This window comes from Puma concolor, chromosome C1, assembly GCF_028749965.1.
Source record: "Puma concolor isolate L17-30 chromosome C1, mPumCon1.1.hap2, whole genome shotgun sequence".
Lineage (NCBI taxonomy): Eukaryota > Metazoa > Chordata > Mammalia > Carnivora > Felidae > Puma > Puma concolor.
In genome coordinates this window covers 203,515,249-203,533,708 of record NC_141674.1, presented here as the reverse complement: position 1 = coordinate 203,533,708, position 18,460 = coordinate 203,515,249, and the positions used below count along the sequence as shown (strand labels likewise).

At 54.6% G+C, this 18,460-nt stretch overlaps 1 protein-coding gene across 11 annotated transcripts in view; it reads left to right on the top strand.

The window, feature by feature from the left end:
* Nucleotides 1-18,218, top strand: part of TNS1 (tensin 1) — a 225,789-nt gene extending 207,571 nt beyond the window's left edge. For all 11 annotated transcript variants that reach the window (XM_086719592.1, XM_086719590.1, XM_086719591.1 and 8 more), the window contains 10 exons: nt 423-1,489; nt 4,329-4,415; nt 5,355-5,486; nt 5,840-5,932; nt 6,640-6,717; nt 8,708-8,779; nt 9,006-9,174; nt 9,820-9,888; nt 10,356-10,388; nt 13,485-18,218. In XM_086719592.1, coding sequence (XP_086575718.1) covers nt 423-1,489; nt 4,329-4,415; nt 5,355-5,486; nt 5,840-5,932; nt 6,640-6,717; nt 8,708-8,779; nt 9,006-9,174; nt 9,820-9,888; nt 10,356-10,388; nt 13,485-13,629 — 1,945 coding nt within the window. In that variant the 3' untranslated portion in view covers nt 13,630-18,218. The remainder of the gene's footprint in view (nt 1-422; nt 1,490-4,328; nt 4,416-5,354; nt 5,487-5,839; nt 5,933-6,639; nt 6,718-8,707; nt 8,780-9,005; nt 9,175-9,819; nt 9,889-10,355; nt 10,389-13,484) is intronic.
* Nucleotides 18,219-18,460: the final 242 nt, after the last annotated feature.

Sequence of the window (18,460 nt, the reverse complement as noted above, 5' to 3'; positions counted from 1 at the left end):
ACAGGAGCCGGGTGGTTTGACCCCACCCTGGTGTTCAGTGTCTGTGGTGCTGGAGGTTACATGGGGACAGCCATCTGCAGTTTCCATAGGGGAGACCCCTTGCTTTGCCTTCTGGTTGAGGAGTCAATAAGGGGCAGTGGGGAAAACATGGGCTTCAGAATCAGATGCGACTGAGTTGGAAGCCTGGTCTTTTACAAGCTATGTGGTCGTGAGCTTATTGCCTAACCTCTCTGAGCCTCTGTCTCTTCTTCTGATGGTTCCATAGGGTGATGTGCAAAAGTGGTGACATTCTGGCTCATGCCAGTGGGGCTCCTAGTGTTGCCACTAGCGGAGGTGGTGGGGGGGAGGGCTGAGTGCTCCCTGCAAGCCTGGCCTTCATGAAATGCCATCTTGACGTCTCAACCTGCCCCCTCTCTTTCCAGCACTTCAGTGGGGAGTTTCCCCTCAGGGGAAAGCAGCGACCAGGGTCCCCGGACACCTACCCAGCCTTTGCTGGGTTCCGGCTTCCGTTCCGGCAGCCTGGGACAGCCTAGCCCTTCGGCCCAGAGAAGCTCCCAGAGCTCTTCTCCTCTCCCGACCGTGGGCAGCAGCTACAGCAGCCCCGACTACTCACTACAGCAGTTCAGCTCCCCAGAAAGCCAGGCGCGGGCTCAGTTCACCGTGGCCGGTGTCCACACGGTACCTGGGAGCCCTCAGGCGCGCCACAGGACAGTGGGCACCAACACTCCCCCCAGTCCTGGCTTCGGCCGCCGGGCCATCAACCCCAGCATGGCTGCCCCCAGTAGCCCCAGTTTGAGCCACCGCCAGGTGATGGGTCCAGCGGGAACTGGTTACCATGGTAGTGCAGTCTCCAGCCCCCAGAGCAGTACAGCGACCACCCCAGGAAGCCCCAGCCTGGGCCGGCACCCCGGGGCCCACCAGGTTTCAGGCCTCCACGGCAGTGTGGCCACTACTCCGGGAAGCCCCAGTCTGGGCCGGCACCCTGGGGCCCACCAAGGCAACCTGGCCTCCGGCCTCCACGGCAATGCAGTAGCCAGCCCTGGAAGCCCCAGCCCGGGCCGGCACCTGGGAGGGCCTGGATCCGTGATTCCTGGCAGCCCCAGCTTGGACCGGCACGCGGCCTATGGCGGCTATTCCACCCCCGAGGACCGGAGACCCACGCTGTCCCGGCAGAGCAGTGCCTCTGGTTACCAGGCTCCCTCTACGCCCTCCTTCCCTGTGTCCCCTGCCTACTACCCGGGCCTCAGCAGCCCCGTCACCTCCCCGTCGCCGGATCCGGCAGCCTTCCGGCAAGGGAGCCCGACGCCAGCCCTGCCCGAGAAGCGGAGGATGTCCGTGGGAGACCGAGCAGGCAGCCTCCCCAACTATGCCACTGTCAACGGGAAGGTGTCCTCCTCGCCCGTGGCCAGCGGCATGTCCAGCCCCAGCGGGGGCAGCACCGTCTCCTTCTCCCACACTTTGCCCGACTTCTCCAAGTACTCCATGCCAGGTGAGCCCCTCCTTCCGCCCCCGCCTCTGCCGTGGCACATGGCCCACTGGGTGGGATGTCTGTGTCCATCTCTGTGCTGACGGCTGTTTGGCACACAACCAGGGGCGGCTCACTGACTTCTTGGCCTCAGTTTCCTTATCTGTATAATGGGAGTTGGAGGTGGCCTCAAAGTAAGTGGGCTAGGTGCGGGGGCAGTGATGAGGATGTGGGTGCCCATGAGGAGGAGGAGGAGGGGGAGGGGGAGGAGGAGGAGGATAATGATAGTGTTACTGTTATGATTATCATCACTATCAGCTTAGCTTCTGCCACTCACTGAGCACGTGCTGTGTGCCAGGCTCTGAGCCATTCGCTAGCTCTTTAATCCTCGCGGCCGCCTGGCAAAGTAGGAATTATTACCCCCATTTTATGCATGAACAAAGTGAGGCTTAGAGAGACTCCGTCATTTGTCTGGGGTCACACAGTTAGTAAATGGCTTCCGATATAGGCCCATTGGCCATAAAACTCACGCTCTCAAAGTATTATTGGAGTTGTCTTCTCGTGTTTCCACATTTATGATTTAGCATAACTTTGAGAATCTGCCTTCCTAACCCGGACTGCCATCCCTGTGGCCTGCCCACAGCACTCAGTCCCCACCTTTTGATCCCACTGTGTGCACATCACTGTTAACGTATCTGGCGGCCACGTGCACTGGGGGCTGAGGCCGAGGGCTGAGCATTTTCACTGGAGTCTGGTTTCTGCCGACCCGGCTTTGCTGAAGCTCATGCACGTCCGCACATGGATCTCTTTGCTCGTCACCAGAACTCGGCATCTTTGGCCTCCGCGTAGAGGGCTCGGTGTCTAAACACAAAGGTCAGGGCCTCCACCAGACCTCGAATGTGCCTGTTGCAGAATGGCCCCGGAACTCTGGGGCATTCGAGGAAGATTGAGAAGGTTTCAGGCAGCCCCGGGGTGGGCCCCTGGTGCCTAGATTTTCAGTGTGTTGCTCCCAGGTCCTGCCCCGAGCCTGCCAGGCAGGGGCATCGACAGTGACCCCGCACACCCCTGCTTGCTGCTGCCCACCGGAGACGACCGGTTCCCAGCCCCTCTTCTTGGAGGATGGAAAACTTCTAGTAGTTGGGACATTTCCTGTTTCCCACCGTCTTCCCTGCTTAAAATAGTCACTAGAGTCAACGCAGGAAGGCACATGGGGCTGCAGCCGCCTCTGACAGCTTGTTAGGCCCCAGCAGCCGCGGGGCCTGGGGCTTCAGAGCAGAGAGACAGGCAGCTTGCCGCAGTTGCTTGGCCCGGCTGCTTCGCCCGCCCCTGCTTCATGCGGAGCTGCCAGGAAAGGGAGCCGGCCTACCCCCTTGCTGTCCTCCAGAGGCCGATCCCAGGGGTCTAGCCCAGGGTTACTGACAAGTCAAAATTGACTGAACGCTGGACCCACAGTCTAACCCGGATCTCATCTCTGCACCCTCAGCTTTATAGCGTCGTTAGCACAGGCGTCCTCTGTTCGGCTTCTTTCTAAAGGGGAGGAAACCTGGGGAATTGGAATATTCCTTTCTTCCTCTTCCCCCAACTCCCCCCCCCCCCCGCCTTTTTGTTTCTTGGGTGCCGAAAGATGAAGGAAGGGCTTGGAGAGCGAGGGCCGCACATCCTAATACCCAGACAAAGATCAGGCAAAGCAGGCACTAAATGGGCGCGTGTGTTTTCTTACCTGGGAAGATCTTACAGGAGCCTTTCTGTGAACCACCTGTGTGATTTGGGCGGGTCCCTCTCCCTCTCTCAACCTCACTTCCCTTGTTTGTAAAGTTGAGTGGTTATCCTGGGTGCTCTCTCTGAGCATCTTCCAGAACCTAATGCTCTATAAAGCATCTCTGGTCTGCAAAGGGTCTGGGTGGGGGTCATTTGCCAGGGAAGTGGGGTATGTGACTCACAGTAGATGGCCTCTAGGCCACCTCCTCCTCTGTTCCAGGGCAGGACTGATTTTTTTGTATGTGAATATGATGGAGAACACGGGCTCTTCATATAGGGCATGAGGAGGGGCTTGGGGAGAAGTGATGGAAATGTAGCTTTCTTCCCTCAACTGCAAGGTTGCTATGACAAAGTCGGGAAATTCAGCCAGTGGAGAAAGAGGCTAGCATGTGGGGTGCATTAGCCTGTGGAAGGGAAGCTGCAGGAAGGGTTTGGTCCGGATCTTCTGGAGAGAGGAGAGGGTGGGGTGGAGGGAGGGCTTTCCTCAGCTCAGTGAGAATGCTGTGCCAGGCTTTTCCATTGGAGAGCAGCTCTGCAATGCACAGTGGCTGGCAGGAGACAGGGGAAGGATGGGCAAGCCACTCGAGGTCCCTTCCAGCAGGGCTCTGATGGTGTTGAGGACACTCCTTTCTGTGTTAGTTTCCTACGGCTGCCGTAACAAAGTGCCACAGACTTGGTGGCTTAAGAGAACAATTTAGTCTCTCATGGGCTGGAGGCTAGAAGTCCAAAATCAAGGTGTTGGCAGGCTCCTTCTGGAGGCTCGCGGGAGAATGTGTTCTAGGCTTACCTCTTAGCTTCTCGTGGTTGCTGGCACATCCTTGGTGTCCCCTGGCTTGTGGATGTGTCCCCTCAGCCTCTGCCTTCATCTTCACAACTGTCCCCACGGTCTCTGTGTCTCTCCTCCTCTTCTGAGATGAACACCGGTCATATGGGATTGGGGCCCGCTCTGATCCAGCATGACCTCATCTTAATTTGCATCCACCTGCGGAGACCTATTTCCACATAAGGTCACATTCACAGGTACCTGGGGTTAGGGCTCCAACCTACCTTTTTAGGGGACACATTTCAACCCATAACACTGTTTTTCTGTCTCCGTCTCTCTTAGACAACAGCCCCGAGACACGGGCTAAAGTGAAGTTCGTCCAGGACACTTCCAAGTATTGGTACAAGCCTGAGATCTCCAGAGAGCAGGGTGAGTCCTAGGTGGCACCAAGGGTCCTGTGGTCCATCAGAGGTCACAGCTGGCTGCAGCCCACCATGTCTTCCTGGGCAGACTTACTCCTTTTTGCAGTATGGGGTGGACACAGAGGGGGGCTGGGATCAAGTTCAGACAGAAAGAGGCACCTCCTCGCGGTGAACTGTGGGGAGCGGAAGCATGGTTTGTAGACCTACGAAGGGTGCTTAAAAGTAACAAAGTCTCAGGGTGCCTGGGTGGCTCAATCGGTTAAGTGTCTGACTTCGGCTCAGGCCACGATCTCATGGTTTGTGAGTGCAAGCCTTGTGTTGGGCTCTGTGCTAACCGCTCAGAGCCTGCAGCCTGCTTCAGATTCTGTGTCTCCCTCTCTCTCTGCCCCTTCCCTGCTCAAGCTCTGTCTCTCTGTGCGTCAAAAATAAAAATAAAACGTTAAAAAAAAAAAAAGGTAGCAAAGTCATGATTTTCCAAGCAAGGTAAAAGGCCAGCCAAGGTCATAGAACAAATCTTAGCTATGTGATGTGGAGAGTTTTGCACATTTTACAGGCAAAACAAAGCTGTGGTTGTGGGGATGGAGTGAGGCCCACCGGGCTCCCAGGGAAGATCTGTGTGGATGTTAGGTTTTGGAGACTATGGCCCAGAGCCCGGACCTCTTTCTGTAAATGCAGTTTTGGTGGAACACATTGTATCTCTTTGCTTCTGTATTGTTTGTGGCTGCTTTTGTGCTGCAATGGTAGAGACGGCATGACCTGTGAAGCCTGAAATAGTTACTACCTGGCTATTTATAGAAGATGTTCGCCAACTTTAGCATAGGAGGACCCTTAGGGGTGTTTAAATTCTAACTAAGGAGCGAGATTCGGTAGACCTGATGAGTCTTAAGCAAGGCCCGTGCCATCCATTTCTTATTTGCTCTGGTCCCCTCATCCCTTCCAATCCCAGCCATCGCTCTCCTTAAGGACCAGGAGCCAGGGGCCTTCATCATCCGCGACAGCCACTCCTTCCGAGGGGCCTACGGGCTGGCCATGAAGGTGTCATCTCCTCCTCCGACCGTCGTGCAGCAGAATAAAAAAGGTAACACCCTCCTCTCGAGCCAGGCTCTGGACCAGCACAGCCTCCTCCAAGCCTGAGGTGCCAGAAGGACTCAGGGCTGGACAGACCTATAGTTCTTGGGGGAGCTGGTGCCTGCTGAGTCAGACTCTTTGGAAGAATGAGTCTTGGGCCTGGTGATGGTTGGGGTCAGAGGACAGGGAAGCAGGATTATTGGAACTCTGGCTGTGTTTCCTTGAGCGGTGGTCTCTCCATATCTTTCCAATCCTTTCTCCCGCCACAGAGCTGCATGTGGGGAAGGGATGAAGTGATGTTAGCAAGTGGTGGGAGGGCCCCATGAGAAGTGCTGAAACCTCATGTCTTTCTCTTTATTCCAGGGGACATGACCCACGAGCTGGTGAGACATTTCCTGATAGAGACTGGCCCCAGAGGAGTCAAGCTCAAGGGATGCCCCAATGAGCCAAACTTCGGTGAGCTGTTCCCCAACGCCATCTCCACAGTCCACCTGCCTAGAGTGTCTCAGGCTGTCCCAGGTCCCCCTTGTCATAGACGCAGCAGAGGAAATGAACAGTGGCCTCCCGTCCTCTGTTCTGTGGCTGATTCACTCTGCCAAATTCCTTTCTGCATTTGTCTCACCCCACTGAAATGCATTATCATTAGAATTTGAATAACAGCTGTAACAACTGCCTTTATCGAGCACCTACTATGTGAAAGTCACTGTCGGGAACCTTACATTACTTCTGGTCTCATAACAATCCTGCATGGGAGGTGTTATGGTCCCATTTACACATGAGGAAACGGAGGTTTGTAGAAGTTAGACTTACCCAAGAACACATAGCTAATAAGTGACTGAGCTGGGATTTGATCCCACGATTTCTCTGATACTTCTGCTGCATTGTCCTGAGAGGGCCCCAGTAGCCAGAGGGACTTAGGAGAAATGTTGGGAGGAACTTTCTAGAAAGGACACCTTATGGCTGCTTAGAGCGAGCCGCTGGAACCTTCTCCCTTAGATATTGCTAACAGGGAGGGAGTGGATTTTCAGCTTCATTGTGGGATGAGGGAGAGGTGGGTAATAAAGAAGCTGAAGATGATGGATAGTGGGCTGGGTGGTTGGGCTCCTCGGTGCCTGGGCCTGCTCCCAGTGACACTGCTCCTGACATGCTGTCTCCCCCTGCAGGGTCTCTCTCTGCCCTGGTCTACCAGCATTCCATCATCCCACTGGCTCTGCCCTGTAAGCTGGTCATTCCAAACCGAGGTAGGAACGTGAGACTCCTTGCTCTCCAAGTACATCTTTGAGCTGGGCTGCTGTTTGTGTCTGCTCTGCCAGCCGCTCCAGAACATGGGCCAGCATTGAGGACTTGGGTCATTTTGCCAATCTAGGGAAATTCAAAGCTACTCTCCTTTTTTTTTTTTTTTTTTTTTTTTTAAATCTCCTAGTAAAAAAAGAAGGAAAAGTTCTTAAAAAAAAAACTTAACTCCAGGAACACACATAATTGACTTTCCAGATTGTTCTGGAAAATTCTCTGATGCCTTTAAGAAATTTTTTTGCGAATCCTCAGAATAAGCCCAGGGGGGAGGCACTAGAAGTAGGAGTCAGTTATGGGGAGGACTGTGTCTGGAGGATGAGATGGGCATCAGTGGGCAGGGCTGAGGGAAGGGGGAGGGGAAGGCAGATTTAGGTCATGGGGGCGCCCACGTGTTGGAGGTTGGTGTGAATAAAGAGCAGGGAGCACACACAGAGGAAGAGTGACTAGGTTCCTCATGGCATGGGAAGAAAACAGGGCCAAGACGTCCGTGGAGTTTTAGTCTGCTTGGCTGACAGGGTGTTCTCTGAGGGGATGTGGAGCTAAGTACAAATGGAACCCACGAGCCTCAGGACATATAGGACATTGAGTGAGACACCAGGCCCAGCTTCTCTCAGAGAAGAGCTCCAGCTGTGGAGGATGGCGGATGGACACCCAAGACTCGTCACCGCACAGGCTTCTGTTGCCCAGCCCCATGAATAAGGGCCCACCCAAGGGAAATTATGCTCAGCCCTGACCTTGAGGTCTAGGAACTGGAAACTGGGTACCTGGTCCCCATCCTCTCTGGTTAACAATAGGATATTCAGAAGTGTCTCTGGGACTTTCTTCCAGTTTCTCTTGGAGCTCTTGGGGTTATGCCCATACACAAAACCCCTAATATCATTTCACAATTTCTGTGAATCCAACTCGTTTCATTGAATTGCTACTAATAATTGGCCAACATTATTAATTTAAATTTTTTTTTTCAACGTTTTTATTTTTGGGACAGAGAGAGACAGAGCATGAACGGGGGAGGGGCAGAGAGAGAGGGAGACACAGAATCGGAAACAGGCTCCAGGCTCTGAGCCATCAGCCCAGAGCCCGACGCGGGGCTCGAACTCACGGACCGCGAGATCGTGACCTGGCTGAAGTCGGACGCTTAACCGACTGCGCCACCCAGGCGCCCCAATTAATTTAAAAGTTCAAGTACAACTTAAGTAGCATTATTAAGCACAAAGTTGAGACACCAACTAAATTATAGGTCTACGAAATTTATGAAAGTAGTTTAGCAATTACAAAACGGTTTGACGTTTACATTATATAAACCAGTGCTTCTCAAAGTATGGTTCCCAGACCAGTGGCATCGGCACCCTGAGAACTTGTTAAAAATGCAGATATTCTCAAGCCCTCCAGTGGGGCTCAGCAACCTGTGTTTCCATCAGCCTGCACCCCAAAGCCTGAGAAACACCGGTACAGGCAACACTCCGTTCTTAGTAATAGCGAAATCACGACTGCGCTATATTAGTGCTTTAGCGAATTGGGACATTCATCGATCTACCCAAAGACACATCAATGCAAAATGACAACAGAGATGTCAGTTGCCGCTTGAAGTCCTGCTTTATGCCAAGCACTGGGCTAACAGTGTATATGGAACATCTCAAAAACCCAGCACAATGGGTACTGTCATCACAATCTCCATTTTATAGGTGCTTGGCAGGTGCTGGGGCGAGGGTCTGCACCCCACACTGTTGGATTCCAGAGCTCTCAACCCACGTGCTAACTATCGACAGTCCTCACTGAATGTTCAGACTGGACACAAACGTGCCTATTGCCAGGGCCTGTTACGAAAAGCGGTATCCATTGCACAAAGTATTTGCAGAGCTTGCCTGAGGCCCAGCCGAACTTGTGCTTCTTTCCAGCTCTAGAGTTTTAATTACCAGCTGAATTAAATTTTTGTCTCAGACCCCACAGATGAATCGAAAGATAGCTCAGGCCCTGCCAACTCAACCACTGACCTGCTGAAGCAAGGGGCAGGTAAGTGGCCACCCCAGACAGGATGCCCGCCCAGGCCTTTCCTTCTGCCTGCCCTGTCCCGTCCTGCAGACCCAGTTATCTCTGGGCAGTCCGTGATTCTCTGTGCGGATGCCTTGGCCTGAGGCTGGCGAAACATTCATCTACTCCTCCCCCGAAGAGCTGAGCTGGGAGGTAATCCCCACCCACTCCAGTCCCCGTGACTTCTCTTTGGGTGGGTTTATTCCAGCCTGCAACGTGCTCTTCGTCAACTCTGTGGACATGGAATCACTCACTGGGCCACAGGCCATCTCCAAAGCCACTTCTGAGACTCTGGCTGCTGACCCCACACCAGCTGCCACCATCGTTCACTTCAAAGTTTCTGCCCAGGGAATCACACTGACTGACAACCAGAGAAAGTAAGACTCTTCTACTTGCTTCCGTACTGGGCTCTCCCCACTGTGCCCCATCTATCAATCTACTTACCCACCCACTTACCATTTGTACCTTGTACTCATCTGTCCACCTGTCCACCCGTCCACCTACCAACCTGTGCCTCCGTCTGTCCACCTGTCATCCACCCACCTGTCCAATCTTCCACCCACCCACCAATCCATCCACCCACCCATCCATCTATCCATCCATCCATCCATCCATCCATCCATCCATCCATCCATCCGTCTTCCCTCCTACAAATATGCCTGCATAGGGTATACAGCCAGAAACACAACTCATAAAAGTGCCTGATTTCTAGAGCAGAGCCCTTGCTCTTGTGCTCTTCCTCCAGCTTCTTTCCTTCCTCTGTCACATCCCCTCATTGATCATCCTTCAGTACCAGTTTCTTCCTTCTTTTCCTAGTCACTAGCATTTGGGACATGCTTCAGTGACACATTTATGTCCCTATGCATTGCTAAGGTGAGCAGCCCAGGCCACCTTGCTCATAAGGGAGAGGCTGGGTTAACCCATGACAGCTGCAGAGGGTAGCCTGATGCCTGCAAGTGGAAAGTGGCAAAGGGTGGTCATGTGGATACTCATTCTCTGTTTATCTGGTATCTGTGCCACAGGCTCTTCTTCAGACGACACTACCCCCTCAACACTGTCACCTTCTGTGACCTGGATCCACAGGAGAGAAAGTAAGTCTCTTGTAGTCGCCTTCTCTTGCACCCATCTTCACAGCACTGAAGTCTGTGTGGGGGGATGTGTGGGCGTGGGTGTGCGTGTGGGTGTGTATTCACAGTTCAACTTGAAGATCCGCCTGTGTCTGTGAGACTGTCAGTAATTGCGTTGGGTACTTTTTTGAGTTTTTCCCACCACAAATTTGGAGCCCCTCCCAGGGACTCAAATGCTTGCTTCCATGCCCCGTGCCATATCCTTGACCTTGAATCCGCTTCTCCTCTTCACACTCGGGAGAGCTCTTTGGGAGGCAGGCCACAGTGTTCTCTCCACCCTGAATGCCTCCCCCTGCGTGGTCTTTGGAGGCTCCCACCCCCCTGGAACAGAGTTTCCCTTGCTTTCCCCCTGCAGGTCTGGGCATGCGCAGGGCTGCGTTCTGGGGGGAGGAGTTGTGGTGGTTTACACTGTGGTATCTTTGTCTCCACAGGTGGATGAAGACAGAAGGAGGTGCCCCTGCTAAGTAAGTGTGGCTTCTCCCCCGACGCCAGCTGGCTGCTCCCTGGGCTGGGGGTGGGGGTGGGGGGTTGGTGGTTAGAATCTGGGACCAGGGGTAGGCAAAGGGCAACAAAGGCCTTTGTGCTCAGGTTACTCAGCTTTGGAGAAAAGCTTGGCCAGGCAGCCAGGTCTTTTGCCTTCTCTTGCCTCAAGGCCAGAGGCCCAGCCTCCAGTCTCCTCACCTTCCCTCTCCCAGGACCAGACCAGCAGAGATCTGAGAAAGTGGACAGAAAGCTGGGAGTTCTACTGGAGGCAGTGGTCATGGGGCAAGGCTTGTTTAAATGATCTTTCTGCCCCAATCCTGGCTTCCTTGATTCCTACTCTTGCTCTTTTGGTGGGTTTCTGTGGATCCTGTGGCTGGGCTCCACCTCTTCATCAGAAGTCGGGCGCCCAGAAAGTCCACATTTCTTCTGGGATGGACCTAGGACCTTTTGGCTGATTCTTCCACCCCTTCAGCATTTCCCACGTGTCTGCAGTGCACTCGGCCCCAGGATAATTCAGACGGACCAGGAGGCTGACTCTGCCCTCAGGAGGCCGACTCTGCCCTCAGGAGGCCTGATATTGGCCCAGTGGATAAGACAAGTGCATAAACAGCCCTGACGTGCTGGAGTGGTTTTCAAACCATGTTCCCAGGAACCCTAGGGTCCTCCGGTTGCAACCGAGCCATTATGAAGGAAGGAGAAACCCTGGCCTGAGAGGCAGTTATTGACCAGTATGGGTCAGCGTTTTCTCGGTTTCACAAAACCTAAACAGGGTATAGGAATAATCTGAGTAGTGAAGCTGGCCTATGGTCTGCAATTCCACATTTGACTTTGTATGGTTCATGCAAGCAGCCCCAATTTTTCTCCCTCGTTGACTTTATAATAGGTGAATGTTTTGCTATTGCATCGATACATTCATGGCCATAAATCCTGCTGTCACCTTCATGTATTTGGACTTCATGTAAGATTGCTTTAGAAAAGGAGAACTTTCCCTGTTAAAAGAAAATTAAAACTGCTGTTGTAGCGACACATGAAGGGTACGAAGCACGAAGAAGAGCACATCTAGGCAGGGAGAGATTTGGGAAGGTTTGGGGAAAGAACTAATACTTTCAAATGGGTCTTAAAAGACAGCACATTTTGCACAGGTAGAAATGGGTGTGGGAGTAGGAGACAATTTCCAGGGGACAGGGAGGCAGGGCCACACCGATGGCAAGCCCCCGAGGGCAGGACTGCCTTCGTGGTATGGGAGGGGTGATAAATATTTGCCGAATGAAGAAATTCGAGGATGGAGGCAAGCAGGGGGAGAGTGAGGAGGAAGCACGGTGAGGCCCCCTGGGTCAGGAATGAATGGAGCTGAGCAGTAGGCAGTCAGCACGGTGAACGCCCTTGGGAGCATCCAGAGGGGGATGCAGGGCACCTCTCCTTGCCCGAGGTCACATAAAGAATTAGCTGAAAGGAGCACGCAGGTGTCCAGCCTTCTTGAAGCTTGCCTTGTACCTACTTCAGCCTTCTTTGAGTTCCCAGGGTCGTTGGGTCTCTCAGTCTCGGACTCCAGCCAGGCAGGCCAGAACTTGGTGTTTAAGGGAGCTCGTGCTCATTCAGCACTGGGCCCCGCCGTGGGGAGATGGGTCAGGGACAGAAGTGGGCTGGTCCCAGGCCTGGAAGTCATTCTCTTCATTCCGGAGCTGGTTTTGTGCTGAGCTTCCTGCTGACACGGCCTTGCTGGGCCAGGCGGAGCCCCAGGGAGCCTGTCTCAGACGAAGGAGGGGTGCGCAAGGCGCCTCAGGCCCCACATTTAAGGAGACACTTGTTCTCAGGTTCTTGCAAGTGCCCCTCCCTGCCTCGGGGCTGAGGTTTCCTGCCTGGATCCACTGCCCCAAGCAGAGAAAGGACTTGGCAGTTGTTGAACTGGCCCTGGGAGCCACAGAGCTGAAGTAAACAGTAGGGGAGGGCAGGTGGGCCGTGTTTAGGCTGGTGAGGTTGGCTGGCTCTCCACCCCGGCAGAACCAGGCAGCAGGGGCTGGCTCGCTGTCATGCGGCAGCTTGGAGCCACTCCCTCTGTCCGCCCTTACTGCCTTCCACTGCACCAAGGAGACTGAGCCAGCCTGGAACGGGGGTCCTGGGGATTGGTCCGTGGACCCAGGCTACCCCTTCACTTGGGCAGGCCATTACCCCGGACTCTGGTCCAGCTGTTCCCAGACCCTGAAACAGAGTTGGGGAGAGCAAAGCTGTAGGAAGCCCAGTGTGTGTGTGTGTGTGTGTGTGTGTGTCTATACGTGCGGTCGGTGGCAAGCAGGACCCAACTTTGCTAATTTTAGCTGTTGTGGTCCAGTCCTGGGGAGAGGGGTTTCCATCGGAATCTCCAGCTGTCCCGATTTCCCCATCTCGCTCTAATTAGCAACGTGCCGACTGGGAGGGGACCTGGGCTCACATTCTGTTCTCTGCTCATATTTTTAACTCTGTTTTGCACAGAGAATGCCAGGTCATTCCAGCCCTGGTGCAGGGAGTGGGGGGTAGGGAGGAACAGGTGTGGGGTCCTCTGTCCCCTCCCGTTCTCTGGAGCCCAGGAGAAGTGTGTGTGTGTGGGGGGTGGTGGTGACCCCTTGTCCTTTTGTCTCCCTGACCCCCTCCTGGTGTCTGAGGCCAAGTGCTTTGACAGGCAGACAGCGTTTTATTCATGGGCTTCTGTGTTGTGTGAACAGTCAGGAAGGGGCGGGGCGGGGAAGGACCGAGAGAAGCTCGCCTAGGAATGTCCCCATTTTATTTTCGGTCTCCTCCCTGCCTTTTAGTGTCCAGTCTTGTCATTTGCCTCCAGCTCCGCCTCCCCCTGCCTCTCAAAGGGGAATCTCTGTCTACCTAAAACCAATGATCCTGTTATCTCTAGGACCTGGCTTTGGGGTGCGGGGCGGAAGGGAGAGAGGAACCCTCTCTCCTGTGCCCCGTGCCCCAGTCCTCATGTGCTGGGAGAGGCGGGAAGAGTGGCGAGAGACTTCATCCTGAGGAGAGCTCGCTCACGGGGGCAGCTCTCCAAGGCCTGGGGTCCGCTTCACGCCCGTCACCCCCTTCTCCTGCCCCTGCAGGCTCTTCGGCTTCGTGGCCCGGAAACAGGGCAGCACCACCGACAATGCCTGCCACCTCTTCGCTGAGCTTGACCCCAACCAGCCCGCCTCCGCCATCGTCAACTTTGTCTCCAAGGTCATGCTGAGTGCCGGCCAGAAGAGATGAACGCCACCCCTCGCCCGGGGCCATGGCAGTGGGGACGGGGCATGTGGGGCGGGGACTCATGAATCCTGACCACCCTTGAATCCAGAAGGAGGACTTTGGGCCAATTTTGGAGAAGGAGAGAAGAAAGTGCAACGTGGGGAGGGGGAAGTGAATTGCAGAGGGGAAGGGGGGGAGAGAGAGAGAGCTAGAGAAAGAAAAAGATGGGGGAGGATAACTTGGATTCCCCTGGGTGGATGGATACCGCAGAGCCCCCAAAGCCTCCACCGCTAACCAGGTCCACCTGATCCCCCTCCCCCTTCCAAGAGGCCGGGGCTCCTCAGAGGAGACAGACCAACTCCTTGAGGATCTATATTTTGGGAGTAAATGGAAAAGCTGTCTCCCTAACCCGACCGCTTTGCAAGGAGAAATCAAATTGAGAGAATCCTTTTCTGGCCACCTCTGGGGTAGATTGGCAAACCAAAAAGAGCCAGCATGGGCACCAAGTGGCAGAACTTTTACCTGTGAGAGTACCGTAGACCTGAGGTTCCTGAGGTCTCTGGACTCTGCCTCCGATGTACAGTCTGTGTGGGTGTCTGTATGGGGTATATACTGTGTCCACACCCACATCTTCACGTATTGATTTCCATGTGCCTCTCAGCCAGAGTTATAAATACATAGACTTGTGCGTGCCCCGTGTATTTGCGCACGCACGTGCATACTGTCCAAAGAAGGTGAGAGTTGGGCGTGACAGGGCAGCAGGAGTACCCAAGATCACGGGGTCGCAGACTCTCTCTCGGTCCCCACGCTTGCTCTCTAGCGGCCCTGGGTGCTGCCAGCACCTTCCCAGCAAAGACCCCCGCAGGAGTGGGGCTGGCCGCCCTGCAACCTTAGCCCTGATCTGCCCCCACAGGGAGGCTGGACGCTTGGTTCGGGAGGTGCAGACGTGCGTGTGCATAGTCTTGGGGAGGAGATCCCTCAAGGGGGTTGCTGGTTGAGCTCTGGGGGTCTTCTCGGAGGCGTGTGGCCCAGCAGCAGGTATGGGCAGGTGGCTCCGGCTAGCTCTGAGCCCTCAGCCCATTCTTGCGTTTTGTGCCCCAGACCAGCCTTTCTTCAGATTTGCTTATCTGTTTGATGCCTTTTTGGGTGTCGGGGATCAAGCCTTCCTGCCCTGGTTTGTCCTTCAGGGCCTCTGTGTTGGAGCTCGTCCTGGGGAACCTGCTCCGTGAGGCCCCGGGGGAGACACCCGATGGCCTTTCATCCCCCCCTCTGCAGGTGATTCTGGGTCTGATTTTTACTGGGCTGCCCGGGCTGTCCTTGGCAGAGCTCCTGGGGCCGCTTCCTGTGCATCTACATGGCCTACCTACAATGCCAAAGCCTCGCTGTTCCCCCTCCTGCCATGGTTTCCCCAGCAGAGCCAAGCTGCCCGTGGAGCAGAGGGGCAAGGGAATGCATTTAGGTCAGAGGGCTGAGAGTCCATCTGGGCAATTGGGAACCCCCCAGACCACCACCCAAGCACTCTAAGCCAGAGTAGAAAATTCACCGGGATTCCATTATTGAATGGCTTCTTAAGCCTATGGGGTTCCCTAGAGAGAGGCATTGTACTGATATATAAATATATATAATATATATGTGAGACATACTGACAGAATCTGTAAGCTAATAAAATATAAGAAAAGGTTAAAAAAAAGAATAGGTAAATTGACAAGAAGTATTTATTGTTTTCCCATAATGCTTTATTGCCTTCCCGGGCATAAACCAATTCCCGTCCCTTTTTTATGTATAAGTGAGGTCTGAACTGTAGGGGGCCTTTATCCTTGGAGCCATCAGGGGTCTCCTGGCCCTACTGTTGGCCTTCCCTAGACTCCGTCTGGGGCTCAGTGAGAAGGGGGTGCACATGTCCATTCCCTTCACCCCCTTGCTTTCTGGCAAGCCCCGGGGCACAGCAGTCAGCTCCCAGAGATGAGGGGAGCTGCCCCCCTCACTGTGGGCCTGAACAAGTGGATGAGCCTGCGGGGGACAAGGGTGTGTGTGACAGATGTGGGTGACAGGTGTGTCTTTTGCATTTTTTTCTCCTCCAAGAAGCTGTATCTGTGTGGACGTTCTGTTTCAGGGAGTTGGAGAGTGTCTGAAGGTAGGGAGCAGGCCCTCGCTTCCTAAAGATTACAACCTTGCACTTGGTGGCCGAGGTTCCTCCAAAGTGCTCTTCCTTCTGAGGCATTCAAGCCAGATGCCCAGATCTCCCCGCTCCTCATTCCCTACATACCCTGACTCTCTTCCCAGATAGGAGATATCCCTTGCCCACTTCCTTTGTAAATATCTCAATCTCCTGCTGGACCTGGCCCCGGGACTCTCCCCTCCTGGCCTGGATGTCCTGTCTCCGCTTGAGGCCAGGTCGAGTGGTAGACCCTTCGGCAGCCAGCCCCGGGCCGTCACACGTGCGTTCCCACTGCCCACCAGCAGCTCCCACCTCCCAGGCATGGCCAGCCCGCCCCGCTCAGGCCTGAGCCTAGTGTGACCCTGGGAAGGACTGGGCATCCTGGGAAGCTGATCAGCTCACTCCCTCGCGTCCCTCTGGAAGGAGTGGGTTTCCAGAAGAATGATAGGGAAGGGTACCCCCGTCTCCAGGCGGCCCTACCTTTGGGTCAGACACTGGTTGGGAGCACACCGTGGCTCTTCCATGTCTCACAGGTTAGCTCTCTGTACCCATGCGTGCACGCGCGCGCACACACACACACACACACACACACACACCCCACAGCGCTGCGGTATATTCTTGCCAAAGATTTCCTTTAAGATAAAGCACTTTTAATAATTATTGTTATTATTGTGTGAATGTCTATCCTTTCCTCTCCTCCTTCCCCCTCAACCTTTTTTGCTGTTATTGTTGAATCTGTGTGTCAGCCAGGAGAATGCTGTCTGGTCTTGAAACAGGCTGGCAGGGCAAGGGTCTGGGGGAAGTTGGCGAGGAAGAACGGGAGAGGCGGCGAAACAGTGACACAGACGCCAGGCAGGCTCAGGCCTCGGCGCCCCCCGCTCCAGCCAGGCATCTGAAGCCAGCCTGGGGCCTGGGGCTGGCCTGCACGGTGTCTGTCCGATTCAGGGAGAGGTCCAGGTGGCTCCCCACCCGTGGAACAGGAGGACAGGGCAGGGCATGGGAACAATGGAGACGTGACCCCAGAGGGGAAATAGGAAGGAAGTGAGCTGTCTGGTCAACCTCCAGGGGTGACTGCAATGCTCCCGCCCTGCAGACTTGGCACCCTGGTCCCCTTATCTAGCCAGGTGTTTGGGGGCCAATACACTGTGTCCTAGGCTAGGGAAGGGCCTTTTGACCCCTATCTTTGTCGGCGTCTCTCCCCAGCAACTCTAAAAATGTGTGGATTCCTTCTCCTGTGGGTTTCGAGGACTCCCTGGGTGTGTCAGAGGCTGGCAGGATAGGGGTGGCGGGGCCCGGTGGCCGTGTGACCTGTAGGAGGCAGCAGCCAGCTGGACAAGTGTGATCCTTATAAAGGGCACTCAGGAGGGGGGGTACTCTGATGCGCCACAGCCGAGGTCAGGGAGGCTCCCCTGCCATCCAGGGGGTGTGGAGGTGTCTGTAAGCAGAACAGGGATAGGCCCGGGGCATTTGCTCACCGTCCCTGCCTCCTGGCTCTCCCCCGCTTCTTCGGACTGTCTCAACTTCAGGATTGGGGGAGGTCAAGTGGGTCCATGCCCCATCCAAGGGCTGCCTCCCGCCCCTACGTCTCCCCACACTTGGGTTCCTTGGAGAGGTTGGGGGCAGAGTCCCAGAGCCACTCTTCACCCAGGCCCAGGCCCCAGGTCCCAAGACTGGAGCTCCTGGCTGGTGTTACGTGGGGCGGATGCATGATGCATACACGTGCGTGTGCAAGTGTGGGTGTATACGTGTACATATTTTGCTGGTCTCTAGGGAACACGGGGTTAGGGTCAAAGGCAGCGAATGAGCGATGGGATGTCAAGGTCAGTATCACCCAGCAGTGAAAGGAATCAGGAGGGCCCCGATCGCTAGATTGTCAGTATTGTTGGTGAGGACTGGCTACACGGGGTGCTCCCTCCCGACTCCTCTGTCCTCAGACGCCCAGCATGTTTGAGGACTTCCGTTTATTTCCCACACCAGGGCTCTTCTCAGCAGCGAGGTGATTGCAGAGGAATGTCCCCAGTTTGTTTTCTAATCAGTGTTAAACAGTTTGAGACTCTCCTCTGTGTCCATGTTCGGTTTGTGCGTGAGACTGAGCACGTGTGTGTGTGTGCACGCCATGTTTCCCCATTTTCTCTCTTCCCTCCGACACACCATTCGAAACAAATGTAAGAAATTCCTTGCCACCCCCTCCCCGCCTCCCAGGCCCTCTGCAGGAGAAACAATAACTTGGCATCCTCCCCGTCCCCTGGCTGTGTATTTATATAGATGGAAATATCCTTTCTATTTTGTATCATCGTGCCTATAACCTCCACCACCTTGTATAAACCCTGACCTGTGCTCCTTGCCCTGGATATGAATGTATTTTACACCAATGCTGGCCCGCTCCTGTACAGCTGCTTTGTTTCTTGGCGACCCATTGTATGGCTTTATAAATGGTAAAGCGAAAGAAAAAGTCTGTGCCTTTATCTAACTGTGTTTTTCGGGAAGGGGTCTGCTGCGTCTTGGTGAGCATGAAGGGGGCCTCACCCAGGCTCCGGGTATGGGGTGGGCTTCAGGGATGCCTCTGGCATACGGCTCACCTGTAATTCTCCCAGCAGCGTCCCCACCGTCTAGGTCTTGGTTCTGATTGCCACTGAGTTTTTCATTTGGGTTCTTTCAGTTAGGAGAGAAACTCAAACTGGTTTTTTTTTTTTTTTT